The sequence below is a fragment of the Apostichopus japonicus genome, chromosome 20 (genome assembly GCF_037975245.1).
Source record: "Apostichopus japonicus isolate 1M-3 chromosome 20, ASM3797524v1, whole genome shotgun sequence".
Classification (NCBI taxonomy): domain Eukaryota; kingdom Metazoa; phylum Echinodermata; class Holothuroidea; order Aspidochirotida; family Stichopodidae; genus Apostichopus; species Apostichopus japonicus.
Window position 1 is genome coordinate 20770406 of NC_092580.1, and position 15026 is coordinate 20785431.

At 37.1% G+C, this 15026-nt stretch overlaps 2 protein-coding genes across 5 annotated transcripts in view; one reads left to right on the forward strand and one right to left on the reverse strand.

Moving 5' to 3' along the window:
* Positions 1–15026, reverse strand: part of LOC139961682 (uncharacterized) — a 118651-nt gene that overhangs the window by 87393 nt on the left and 16232 nt on the right. The window lies entirely within an intron of this gene.
* Positions 507–10308, forward strand: LOC139961685 (uncharacterized). 4 transcript variants are annotated; one of them, XM_071961084.1, is made up of 8 exons: positions 1910–2421; positions 3088–3132; positions 4549–4714; positions 5028–5318; positions 5897–6097; positions 6190–6410; positions 8102–8184; positions 9373–10308. In XM_071961084.1, exons 4-7 carry the CDS (start codon positions 5236–5238, stop codon positions 8149–8151), a joined length of 555 nt encoding a protein of 184 aa, XP_071817185.1. In that variant the 5' UTR covers positions 1910–2421; positions 3088–3132; positions 4549–4714; positions 5028–5235; the 3' UTR covers positions 8152–8184; positions 9373–10308. The 4 variants fall into 4 exon arrangements, with proteins under 4 accessions (XP_071817183.1, XP_071817186.1, XP_071817185.1 ...); XM_071961082.1 differs by lacking the exons at positions 1910–2421; positions 3088–3132 and adding an exon at positions 507–1611; XM_071961085.1 differs by lacking the exons at positions 1910–2421; positions 3088–3132 and adding an exon at positions 507–1611 and having other exon boundaries at positions 5897–6096; positions 6204–6410.

Consider the following 15026-nt stretch of genomic DNA (forward strand, 5'->3'; position numbering starts at 1 on the left):
AGGAGAATTAAATTTGCAATAAATTTTAAATTAAATTGATATTTCCATTCATTTGTGTCTGTCCAAATAGTATCATGCAAGAAATCATTAATGACCATATATTTCAGCCGTTCATCATGTAGCGAAATTGGTCTAAAGTTCCTCTATAAATCCTGCCATTAAGAAATGCAATTAAGAAGAAAAGGCATACTCCAAAGAAGCCTTGCTGTCCTGATGTTTTTGCACTACGTTTCCATACAGAAGAGCTTGTAGGATACATTTATCCGTGCTATTCTCTCATCCTGTCCGCGCGGACAGAAAATCACCACACACGGACGTTTTTTCCTAGTTAATAGTGTCCGTCCGGACAGATAATACTGTCCGCCGGACACAATTCCCCCCGAGAAAGTTGTCCTACGGACACAATTCCCGTGGAATAGTGCCCGTGAGACGCCCGGACACTATTCCCTGTCACACCAGCATGTCTAACGTTAGCATATTAGCACTATTTCGTAGGCCTGAAGTACCAGTGTGGCAGTAATGAGTGTCCGGGCGTCCGTAGGACACTTATTACTAGGAAATAGTGTCTCATTTGCGTGAATAGTGTCTCAGGGACACTTTCCCTTGCATTCTACGCCACCGTGGAAAGTGTCCGGGTTCTCTTCAAAGAGCTTTAACGTGGTTCTGTTGAGTGACAAACACTTCTGGCCCTATCTACGTTCCCTTATTGTTAAAAGGGGGTAATTTACTAGCGAAGACCAGGTTGACAATGTTATATATCGGTCAGCATGCACCCTCAAAACTCGGTTAAAGTATAACTAATACTTCGAGTGTCGACTGTTGTGGGAAGAGGCGGCAAAATGTTATTATTATCATGGAGACTACACTCCAGAGGGACGCTGTCCGCTCTATTTCGGTCGTCGACTGTCAGAAGGCTGCATAATGAATGTAAAATTTATCTTCCGAACTAATTAGTCATGTCTGTCTGACTCTGCTGCTTATCAATCGTTACTACCATTAGGGTAGTTGTTTGGAAGGTCGGAATTTCTAAACGTTGGAGAAAGATCAACCATGTAGGTCGAAGGTAAATGTATTTTAACCGATACGCGTCGGCGATAGTTCCCCCGCCATCCGGAGCATGGAGGTCAAATCCGGGGTCAGAGCAGGGAGTTGTTATGGGAAAACTCCCTGGTCAGAGTCAATATATTTTATTCAGTACGTGGAAATCTCCCGCTCTACGTTCTAGGTGTGACATGCGTATTTGCATTCTACTGTAAAATGTATACTGCTGTTTACTCAGTGAAGTAAGCCGAATGTGCCGTCTACGTCGTTACATGTCGCAGGCCCAAAATTTCTTAGTAGCTGCATATATGAGTTGAGACCGTTAACTTACTTAGCCCGATCTGATATTACAAGATGACTTCTCCTGACCTGGATACCGATGACGAGTATAGGCCTCCATTATCTTTGGAAAATATTTTTCGTCAGGACTGTACCCTGAAAAGTCTACGATAAGTCTAGAAAGATCGATAAGGGGAAGATCGAAGAGTTTTAGACTGACGGGAGATGCCGATCTAGTTTACGTCGGCCCACATGGCAACGAAGATTAAAGCTTACAAGAAGGGTTTGGCGGTAAGTGTATTATTTGTTTATTTGTATAAAACTTTTAGGAATTATTTCCACTGAAGAAATGATTCCATAGATATGCATATAACTTGAACTAAGTGCATTGGCCATTTGGGCCTTGCAGATTATAGGTATATTTTATTATTTGTAATCACCTAAGAGTAGAACTGAAAAGTCTAAACTCTATTAGCGTTAGAGAATATCGTGGTGCATTATTAGTCGGCAAGACTCGACTAGTATTGGGCTATACTATAGGCTAGCCTACTGTAGCATATGAGTAGGACTTCGAGAGTTATAACCCTTTTTGCAAATAATTTGCTTTATTCAAATTTAAGCCACTCCGATTGGCAATCTCTGAAATAAAGCCTACTTGGTATAATTTTTGTTACTCTGGTAGCTGCCAAAACTCCCAGATCAGCTGTCAGTTACATATCAGCTGTGTATTGTGTACCCATGCTACCATGAGTATGCAAGCTTTTAATTTCAATAATGATTATGTGTTTGAAATTGCTAGGTTAAAAAAAAAAAATCTTCAGGATAGGACTTTTCAGATTTTCTGAAAGATATGTCCTGGGATTAGTCCCCTTACTAGTTAAAACACAAGGTAGCAAGGGAGAGGGGGGGGGGGTTCCCTGTCTCGTCCATTTGGAGGATCAATTAAATTAATGAGTGTTACTTTATTATCTCTTTCTTTTTAGAGGTTTTCCCATATTTTTTTAATATATTGGTTCCGGGATGTGCACAGACACTGCAGCAGGTCGAATATATGCTATAGGTAATCAGTTGGCCACCTGCCCATCACTTCATTGTCAGAAGGTTAGCTGTGTTGGCTAATAATTTTTAATAAGTTTAATGGACCTTTCTGCTGGTGATATTTTAATTATGCAAACATGTACATGGTTATGGTATGAATATTCATTAAACATTCTTCCACAGTAATTAAGGTTGTTAATATATGCACAAAACAATGTTGCAATTAAATTAGTGCAGGTTAAACCATGTAGCTATAAACCTGGGATTATAGCTCCATGGACCAAGTTTATATCATTTATATTAAATTTGCAATGTATTATCACATGTAAAACTGCTTGGTGATATACTGTAGTACTGCTAGAATAGTGACCAGAATGGACCTAAAAAACTAATATAGGCCTAGTGTAATCTCTTTGACAAATTTGAGGGTGGGTGAATAAATTTCTATTCAGGAGGATAGCTGGTTGTTGAGAGAAACAATTGAAAAAAGAGCAAATAAAAATGCACAACAATTTGCTTTCGTTTTATCTCACATGTTATCATGAACTTATTTGACCAAATGATAGGAGTATTTTGGTATAAGACCCTTATTTGAAAGAAAGGGATCTGAGAAGGTGGCTAAATCAATAGAAATATCAGGTTCATTTCAATTTCTGTAAGAGTGACTCCTTGTAGGACACGAGTGGGGACAATTTCACCACCTAAGTATTATTTTCATCTGCATTTCAGCAGGAGGCACATGTACACCTGATTTTGATGGAATCTGCAATGGAAGTTGTGTAACATGTTTTTTTTTCAAATACCTATCCTAGCTCATAGGCCTTACATGTTAATGGAATACATATGGACCACCTTATGCGTTCAGCTTATTAATGCTAGGCCTGGGTCGAAAATACTGTTCACAAGCAGCACAGTTATCACTAAATCACTTTGTTTTTTGTCATCTAAAAGCAATATTTGTTTGCATGATTGTAACTGCAAAGTCATTCACCATATGCATATCAAGTTATCAACCGATGCTTAAAGTTTGCATCCCTTTGTTGGCCAGTGCAAGAGTATAAGGAGTATGTGTGGAGATTGTCCAGAGAATGAAAGATCTAGCTCATTCATTTGTTCTTAAAGTTATAATTTACTAAGCATATATTAAAGATGATCATGATGGTGGTACATTCAGTAGACTTAATGACTCGCAGTACTGTCGGGAATTTTCATGTACTGCAGCCATAAACACAAATTTCGCTAAGAACACATTTTGGTATTTTTTTTAGCTGCGTATAATTAAAGCACCAGGAAAACCTTTACATAGGACTTCATAATTTTCTGATATGAATTTCAAAATGTAAAGAAAACTGAATTGTGATATGAAGCAAGAATGACACATGAACATAACAGAGTTCAGTAGTTGAATTGTTGTCATAAAGAAGTATCCGAGAAAATGTCCTAAGTACGTACATTCATATGCAGTTCATAACTAAAGTACCAACAGAGCCATAGCCTTTTGTCCAAAATTCATCCCCAATGAACCCATATGCTTATTTCAACATCTATTTAAGTAAATCTTGCTACTTGGTTAATAACCAAGAAGTCTTTCCTTCCATACTGTAACTCTACAGTGTGAATTTCTGTCATTAATATAAAAAATTCTGCAAATTCCCTTCAAAGATTAATTTGTAACATTTCTAAATATATAGATACCAAAGTATATATATAGGTTGTATCAATGTATGCTTCCTACATCAGTTAGGTGTAACCCTGTCATCTCACTGACAGATTCCAAGGCAATTTTCTGACTAACTATCAATCACTCATCCAGGTACTTATACATCTGTTCCCCCCCCCCCACCCCACATTCAAAGGTGATGAAAATGGTTACCAGGCCTATGATAGTCCCTAGTGACAATTACCATCTAGATTGTCAGCTAGATCACTGCATGTGACTTGCATCTCACTTAAGAGATTTCCCATTGGACTTCCATATAACAGCTGGGTTTGACAAACTGTCAGTAAAGTAATAGGTTTGGTAATGAAGAAAAAAATTGGTAACAGAGTCTTCCGGTGTGAGTTACAATAAAAAATAAAAAAACAATTGAATGTTTAGCATTTTATAAAACTCAGATATAAATCACTTGAACATCAGTTCTATGATTAGATTGTGTATGGTTCTGAATGCCATTTTACTTCTTTTTTTAGATGGGTGTGGATATGATTGGACCCCTTCCAGAGACCATCAATGGAAATAAGTACATCATATAAACCCTATGTGACTATTTTTCAAAATGGCCAGAGGCTGTTGCTACATGTACAGAAACAAAACAGCAAAAACTGTTGCAAACTTTCTGTTTGAAACCATGGCCAGGTAAATATCCATCTACTTTTGTTTCTACTTTACATGGAATTACTTATGCAGACCTGCATTTGCACTGTTTTAACTGTGACCCAGAAAGCGGCCAAATGGTTACAGGAATTTATAGAAGTTGTTTCTTAAGTTAATGTCAATGAAATGTTAGTGGGATATGGTCAGTGCTTTTAACTTACTTTTTTTTTTTAAATCAGTGCTGAAATGATTTCCTGATTAAACCATGTAGCCATTCTGCAGATGCCAGTAGTTCATTACATTACTCGTAATCAATACTTTAACAATAGTTATTTAAATGTTTCCATTTATTTAGATTTGGGTGCATGAAAATTGTCATCTCAGACCAGAGAGGAAAATTTGTTAATGCTCTGAACATGTCCCTGTTTGACATGATAGGGGTAGACCTCAGAGAATCCTCTAGCTACCACCCACAGACCAATGGGCTTGATGAAAGATTCAACCAAACTCTGCAAAGGTCACTCATCAAGGTTGTCAATGAAAACCAACATGACTGAGATGAAATGCTGTCTTCAACTCTCATGGGGTACCATACAGCCAAACATGGTTCAATAGGTCTTTCACCTTTTGCTGTGATGTTTGGAAGGTTTGTAATAATTTAAACCTGCCATTGCTGAATAGAGATTTACATTTGCTAAGGCCATATACAGAGAAAAAGCAATCAGGGATACGAGAGTTTGGACAAATCTTGCATAGCTACACCAGTCCTCTGTACGATAAAATCTAATTTGACACATGCCAGGTCCTGGAAAAAACGCTAAATAGAGGACCATCAATAACCCAATTTAAGTTACAATATCTAAACAAATAAATATTAACCCTGTATATGGTACACTCTGCAGCAAGTACAAAATATGAACATTCATTAAACTGTAAATGCATGCCCATTAACTTAAAAGATACATGCAATTAATGCCACTGACATTGGTTTTGTTTTTCATATACTATATATTTATCATAATTGACTGGTATGCAAGTTGGACCTATAACAGCACAGAATATATATAAGGGTTTTATATTTGTGCTGGTTTGAGTATGTGATGTGACTCAAATTTCTGGTTCAATGGTCTTAATAGTGAAAATAAAATATATAAAAATTTATTTATTCTTCAGTCAACAAAGTGTTGTGAATAATTGAATGTTAATTTATCTTCATATATCCAGAGAGCCATTGCGACCAGTCGACATGGAAAACTCCATTGTCCAACCAGAAGCTCCTACTACAGACTGCAGCGATGCACAGCGGGAGAGGGTTTTTCAACTCATGTCACAGTCGCGGGACATAATCAAAGGTGTTGTGAGAGAAAATATTGGCAAAGCCCAAGAACGGCAAAAAAAGAATTTGGATAATAGGCACCAAAAAAGGTAATTATATAATGCTATGTTGTACATTGAAGTTGTAGTTAAATGAATGGCAACATATGCATTGTATTATGATGTTTACGTATATCTGCTAGATTTTATTTTATTCAGAGCTTCGAAGTTGGTTCCAGTGTTCTCGTACGGAATGCTAGAAAGGATGCCCGAAGAGGAGGGAAGCTCGAAAACTCTTGGTTAATTGGGCCGTATGAAGTGAAGGCTGTGAATGAGAAACTACTGTACACACTTATTAACAGTACCACAGGCCTTCCTCAGAAGAAGAAATTCAATTCAATTTTACTTAAAGAATTTTGCACAAGTAAGATTTCTTTGCAGTATTTTTTTGGGGGGGGGGGGTGGGGAGGAGGAGGATTGGCATGATTCCTCCAGAATTTCCTTAAAAATAATCAGCAACTTAATCAGTTCTGAGTATTTGCTGGTTTATGTGAGGGTAAAGTGCTGTAGCTGTCTTCACACAATAAATCAGTTTCGACTTAATGGCCTAACAAATTAACCATTATTGCCAACAATAATAAAGACGGGAATAAGTTAATTACAAGAAAACTTCAGTTTCCTGACAATTGTTTTCAGAAATTAAATTTCATTTGTTTTAGTTTTGAGAAGATAATTTTATGTGATGTCAGTTTGAAACTCTGCAATTTAATGTTCAACTTCTGAAGAGCAGCTTTCCTGGCTTTGATAATAATCGTAACCTATTCATTCATGCTGGCGTGTGTGTGCGTGTCTTTGTGAAATTGTCAAATTGTGAAACCTTGTAAACATGGTATCTCAATATTGGAAGCTTGGGCAGATCTCGTACTTGGTAAGATAGTGCATAACATTGAGTAAAAGAAGCTGTTTGATTTTGTCGGAGGTCATAAAGGTCATTTGAAGTCAAAAAATGCCAAACAGTTACCTCACTCCCCTCTAACCTGTCCCTACACTAACGCACCTTCCTAAACATAATATCTCAGAAGCTTGGAACGATCGCATATTTGGTATGTAATTGTACTACATTGAGTACAGAAGCCTAATGTTGTGGGGCGAGGTCATAGGCGTACGGGACCATATTTTAGTTTGGGAGGGCAGAAAGTTTTGTGCCCGAAAGTTCCTGTGACACTATCTAAGCGGAACGCCATCATTGGTTGGCGTGTAGCGTACAAGAAAAATTGTTGGCAAAAAAAGCCTCTTAGATTGCCGGAAACGGCACATCTGAGGCCTTGCAAGTTGCATATAAATATTCTTTATTTTATGATCTCACATTTTAGAATTTTACACTTCCCCAAAAATTTGGCAAATTAGAAGAAGAAAAAATGGTTACATCACTTTGAAGAGGAAAAATAGGACAGAATATTTTTTAAGCTCATATTTAGTTACCGTATTTATTATTTTAACACAGTACTCAGCTACCTCCAGAAAAACATACATTGTTCAACGACACGTAGGCGGGATAATGTCGCTGTGTCGGGTGAGACTGCAATTTGTCTCACAAAACAGTATAAAATGTAACAAAGAATATGATAAACCTGTACTTTTAGGCTTGTAGGCACTCCCCCCCCCCCCACCATCCATTCCATCAAAAAGAAAATGTTTCTTATATACACTCATGTCGGAGATGTCCCGGTATACAGTTGACTAGTTAGAAAAAAAATTGATCGCGCAAAAAGCGTGGTAGCCCAGGTGAGCTGTGCTTACGGTGGTGTTACACGGAAATATTCGGGCATCATGATGCTAAATAAAGAAAATCAATGAATTGTCAGGCAAAAATTTGAAAAAGATTTGGGCAAGCTACTGCATATTTATATATATATATATATATATATATATACATATATATATATATAGTTTCTCCTCTTAGGCTGCCCAAATTTTTCAGTACTTTTGCCCGAATTTCTTGTCCTCTAGAAATTTGTTTTTTAAGACTCCCCCCCCCCCAGGCCTATTTTTACAATTCATGGTTAAGTAAGTTTCCAGTGTGCTATGATTGTGTTCTTTGCTTTGATTCAACAGAGATCTGTTTGCAACAGTTTTTCTTCAAGTTCCACGAAGCAGTTGTATGACCAATTGAAGAAACTCAAAAAGTTTGAAGTACAGTAAGTGTTAAATATTTCATTAAAGTGGGATTATATGCACTCCATAATCATGCAGTTATTGATACCAACCTCAGTGGTATACATTGGCAGTTACAAGCAAAATTTTGTAGTGCTTAAGCAACTCTCAAAATTCAAGCAGAAACAAATATTGATTAATATTAATGATAAAGGTGCTCTACCTGTTACCTATCATCATCGCTCGGCCAAACGCTTTTAGATGTTTCGCTACTTGTTGCAAACTTTTGTCGTGCTATATAGTAATGATATGTATACTTTCAATGGTTAAGCACTGCATTTAAAGGAACTTTTTATTGAAAAATGGGATCCAGTCCTTCTGGTCATATCATTGTTTGTAAGTTTATCGCCCTAAGCCTTGCCTTGTCATGAATTTTACTTTCTGTGATTGAGTGCTTGAACTGTTGGCCCGTCCTGCCAGAAAATTTGAATCTAACACTGACTTACGTCGAGACGTGACCTTAGTGCTGCACATAGGTCACACTTGATCAGATCTCACTCTAAGCTTGGCCTTGATACAATACACAGGAATGCGTACAGACTTCAATAGGCTATCAACTTGCCATACTGTATATCTGAATGATCGCATGCTCAAGGAGGATCAGATCCCACACTTGGGGATTCAAGTTGCTATACTCTGAATAATCGCATGCTTAAGGAGGATCAAGCAGACCCCACAAATGAGGTGATCAACTTGCTAGTCTGAATCTCACATGCTCAAGTAGGACGAGACCTACAAGGGCGATCAACTTGCTATAGTTTGCATTCTCGCATGCTCAAGGATGATCAGACCCTACAATTTGGGTGATCAACGTCCTATAGTATAAATTATTGCATGGTTAAGGAGGATCAGACCCACAAGGGCGAACAACACGCTAGTCTGAATATACTCCATACATGTTCACAGTGGATCAGACCCACAATCGGGGGATCAATTTGCTACAGTCTGAATGCTCGCATGCTCATGGAGGATCAGATCTGCATTTGTGGCAATAAACAATATTGCTAGTCTGAATGCTTCACCTTGTTATTACCGAATGCTGCAAGATACATTAATTTTAAGTACCCATTTGTAATGATTGCTGAAATCATGTTTTCACAGTAATATTTACTTTCTATTTAATTTCTGTAACTTTGAAGCAATGCTTACTATTCATGCGTCCTTTTCTGCAGGCTAATACCTCAATGACGTTCTTGTCTCTCATGCTGTGGACCATCTCTACCACCTTGTCACAGGTTGCACCGAAACAGAAGCTGAAGCAGCCTGTAGTCAACTCCGTAAAAGCTTACCAAAGTAATGATCCTGATGCACAATTATCTTTTCAATATGATATGTGGTGTAAACATGCATTTTTTTAGCTTGAATGTGGTTACTTATTAACTTCTCTATTCAGTCAATAATTTTAAACTTTTATGTATAGGTATAGGTTGGTGCCAAGGGTTAGAGCATTTCACCAGGATAGGAAGGGAGGCTATCCAAGCTGAATATGATGAGGTTGTAGATGATCAGGTGTTTGAGTATAACAACCAGTGGTTAAGACAAGAACTTGATAATTTATGATAAAAAGGTTTCTTTCTTTAATGCATATCGTTATTGTTTGTCCCCCCACCCCCACTGATAGACAATTCCAGAAAAAAAATCCCGCTTAAAGTTTAAGTATGTTTATATGTGCAAGATAGATTAAAAACAGCAAGCAACAAGAAAAACAAAGGATAAATGCCATCAGATAGCACTTTTTGGAACCGGCTATAAGTGTCCTTATATTAAGCAATATTTAATTCACACATTCCCTCTGTTCAAACCACACTAGATTGGTTTCAATTCAATTCATAACCCCCCCCCCCCTCTCACACACACACTTCCTCCCCCTCCATGTATATCAAAGGGTCTGTTTTTCTCCCCCTGGCAAGGAGGAAAATGTGCACACAATTAGTATACTGAATAGAATTAGTATTTCTATTATCTTATAATGCATTTAGTAATGGCATTGTAAGGTTGAATCAAGAGCAATGTTCCCAGAGAACTCCAGTCAGAATGATGGTATAAGTAAATCCTGGGATTGTTTTTGTTGATTGTGAAGTTCAAAGGACTCTAAGGTGACAAAATTCTAACAAAAGTCTCACATAACAAGCATATATTTTACCACACGTAGAAAGTAAGTTGTTCTATTGGTAGTTGTAATCTATAAACTCATGTGTCACATCCAGGACAGTAAATGGCAGTTAGTTCGTCTTTCTTCAGGTAAATGGAATTTTTACATTCACCATCTAATTTTTTAAATTCTGTTCTGCTATGCTTTGCTTTGGTCACACGAGTAGGTACTAATTAACAGAAAACTGGCTAAAACAAGCAGAACAATTATCTTTCCAAGATGAGGGAAGCCAGCTCACTTGATATAGCATACATTCATTGTTAGTTCTAAGCATAAACTTAGAGTCGTGACGGTATGGGTTAGAAAAAAATGATTTGTCATATTGCGTCATCTCAATATCAATGCTTAATTTGTTTGCTGATTTAATAAACCTATGCGTTAATACTTGTGTGTGCGGTATGACACCTGGCTTCAAACACGCTATCTCTAGAAGGGAAGCTTGGAAAATGTAAGATTTAGTATGTATGTGAATCATATTGATTATATCCTGTATTTTTTGGGTGGATGTCAAAGGGTAAACAGGGTTCAAGTTGTGAAAACCTTGTAAAAATTATAAGTTCAAGAAAGGAAGCTGAACAGATATCATATTTAGTCTGTAAGTATACCACATGGCTAAAAGAGGCCTTTGTTATTGTGGAGATTCACAGTGGTCAAATTTTGTAAACCTTTAAAACTTGATATCTCAAGATGAGGAAGCTGGAAGAAATCTCATATTTACTGTAGTATGTATCACATTGAGTGAGTACAAGCAGGCTATCAGTGGTCATTTGTGTCAGCATCTGTCATTGTGAATATACTGTTTGTCACTTCTTGCTGTATTACTAAGATCAAGTGTGTCAGTATGTCCCATTCATATGAAATGATACTCATGTTGGATCATAGAAACCACAGTCTGGTTTATGCATACATGCTACTTGACAGCTGTCCTCATATGCCATTCAAGTATATCAAGACAAGTAACAACTGGGATATAGTTTCTTTATCTGTGATGCATTATGTAGTTGTTGCAACTGAATAAGCGTTTTCGTAGAAAAGGTCTTGTATCATGTATGTTAACTAAAATCTCAATTAAAGATGCAGAAGTAGAACGCACTCATCATACAGTATATCTAGGTGTTTGTATTGATGACAAACTAAGTTTCACTGGTCATATAAGCAGAATACTTAAACGGTGTACTTCATAGTCTCAACTCTATCGTATATAGTTCCATATTTTCATGTTGATGTAAGCAAAAGAGTTTTTACTGCCAATATCTTACCACACCTAATATATGCTGTTTCTGCTTGGTATCAATTTTTACTAATTAAAGATAATAAGAGAATTTTTTTTTTTTTTTAAGTATTGTTCTAGAATTTTTAATATAGATTTTAACTTTCTTATGAGTACTGTAAACAATGCTGCTAAAAATGATTCATTAGAAGTGTAAATTGCATACAGAGAAATGACAGACATTCTTTGCATACCGAACTTAACTCTCTACTTCGAGAAACTACTAGGTATAATCTGAGAAACAAAGCAATAACACCAAAATTCAGAATTAATGTGTATAGATAGTTTTATAGTTTTATTTATCTTGCTGCTATTTTATTTACAAAATGGTAATCTGGATAATTTATTGTAGACAGCTGCACTTGTACGTTTTGTATATATATATGTGTGTATATGTATGCGTGTATGCGTGTGTATATGTGTGTATATATGTATATGTATGTATGTGTATGTATGTGTATTTTTATTTTCAGTGTTGACTGGCCTTGGATGCTCCCCAGTAAAGGATTCAGGTGATTATACTGTTGACTGTGTCAAGACCAAACTTTTAGTGCAAAGAATATTTATTTAATGTCAAAGGAAAAGGTGGGCCAAATATGTAGACAAAAGCAAGAGAAATGTTAACTGATACCAAGTTGTGTGAATTGTGTACAAATATGATTTTACTAGCTTCAGCTTGCATTTCCCAATTAGCCCTAATTGATTTTTTTTCTTTTCCAACATTTGAACAATAGTCATTGAGATACTTTGACTAACACTAAACAATCTGAGTGTAGTAGAACTGGTTCTCACACAGCCTCCTTTCCCAGTATTTATGTTAAGCCTGATACTTAGTGTGACCAGCAGCATGTCATTTGAAGGTAGTCTGTATAGGCCACAAAGTTGTATTGTGACATCAAGAAGTACATTCCTTGAGGTCTTTATAATCTCCAAATTTTCTCAGACATTTTAAAAGAACATGCAAAAGGACAGAATGTCCCAGTGAGGTAAATTCCTACAGGTGGTACAAAAACAGTTTAATAATTTTGACCATAGGTGACCATATTTTAGTATCTGGCATATTTGAAGCCAATACATAACTTTCAGCTGATTTTTGTTGAAAATAATTGATATAGCTTAGAGGCCTTTATGCCCATTAACAATACATAGTAGCAACAAACGTTTCTGGTGTTTATCAATACCAGTTGTGCATGGTGAGATATTCGTTTGGAAATACCTTCTAATGAATAATGCACTGCCTGACTGTGCAGGCAATATATCATGATTCGATGGTTGACATGTCATGTACACACGAAAACACCTTACACAAACCCTCTGCTCCTATACCATATGATTTTATATTGCTTCCCAAGTACCATTTCCAACCAGCTAGGCATTGCCCAATCTTAAAATATATCATATGAAAAGGAATTCCCAAGTATTTTCACCATAGTTAACATTCACAGCCTGTCGATAATTGGATTAACAATAGTCTACCTTTAATTGATTGCCTGACCAACAAATACTGCTAGGCTACAACTGTGGACGCCAAAGCATGGTTTACTTTGATTTATGTAACCTTTTTTTCCCATGTGAATGTCATTTTGTCTTGAGATCCCCAAGATTTCAAAAGTTACTAGATGTGAGGCTATCTGTTATTGTCAATGGTTGTCAAGCATTAGTATTAAAGGTAGAAGGGAAATTGGATAATTTTTATAAAACAAAGTATTTGAAACAGCTTGTACTAAAAATAAAGAAACAGATACATTTGTTCTATGTCACAATAGACGTAGGATGTTGCACGAGTCTTGCAGCACTTTTGTCATTTTTTAGAAATGTATTTATCTTATGCAGCAGAGAACATGGAGAATTAAATTTGCAATAAATTTTAAATTAAATTGATATTTCCATTCATTTGTGTCTGTCCAAATAGTATCATGCAAGAAATCATTAATGACCATATATTTCAGCCGTTCATCATGTAGAGAAACTGGTCTAAAGTTCCCCTATAAATCCTGCCATTAAGAAATGCAATTAAGATGAAAGGCATACTCCAAAGAAGCCTTGCTGTCCTGATGCTTTTGCACTACGTTTCCATACAGAAGAGCTTGTAGGACACATTTATCCGTGCTATTCTCTCATCCTGTCCGCGCGGACAGAAAAGCACCACACACGGACGTTTTTTCCTAGTTAATAGTGTCCGTCCAGACAGATAATACTGTCCGCCGGACACAATTCCCCCCGAGAAAGTTGTCCTACGGACACAATTCCCGTGGAATAGTGTCCGTGAGACGCCCGGACACTATTCCCTGTCACACCAGTACCTTCTTACGCCGTTAATTCCCATGTTCGATCCGTCTTGGTGCAAATCTTTCACGAAGTCACTAACACTATTTTCGAACTGCTACAGAGAAATATCAGTTTGGTACCATCCTGGAACACATCACATGACACTCCATGCATGGTACGCGCGCCCAATTGACATGAATCCTACAGATTCATTTACCTCGATGATCTGAATACTATGAGGGTGCATATATGTACTACATCAATACCGTGGGCGTAATAATACACTTTGTTGTTATAGGGCCAATGAAGCCTACAGTCAACTATTCTTGCTTTATAAAGACGCTTTATTTGAAAAGATCGCACTGCGTTTATGGTAGGCGAGAAATGAAGCTAAAAAAGAGCCGTACATTCACGATGATGCATAAATGTAGGCATGAAAATATTCTTATCCCTGGCATATGGTGTATTACATCCCCTCCACCCATTTTCATGGGGGGATATATCCCCCCCATCCCCCCCAGGATCGCCGCCCATGGACAGAGCAAAACAACTTCGTATTTGTTATGCAAATGTTTGGTTACTTCAAGGCTATGTCAGTGATTCCTCAACATTTTTGGAACCGCTACCCATAATACCCCTCTCCCGGACATATTACTCCCCTAACGTCTTATCTATGTAACATAATCATAAAACATGATTGGAAAACGGTTCAATTTATTTTCTCATGATAGCTCTTAGGTAATCATACACTACAGCACTTTACAATATATACATACGTTTGTTCTACCAGCAGCATCTCCATTACTCTCCCCTACCTCACCCCACCATCGGCACATCCTACATGGTTATTAGTTCCAGGTTGGGAACAGCTTGGCCTATAATATGTTGGTTTAGTGTTGTTGGTGTGTCTGTGTAGGATTATGTGCTATTCATAAAGGCGTTAGCTGGTATCGAGTTTTGGCGCATAGGTGTGTTAGATAGTTGGACCCTCAGAAGTATCAACGCAAATTAATATGACAGACAGTACAGCTGTCCACTGGTGGGGGGGGGGGGATTAAGTTATGTCTCAATAATCAAAACCATGCATGCTTGGTAATTGGTTTGAATTTTAGCTATACATGTTGATGATGTTACAC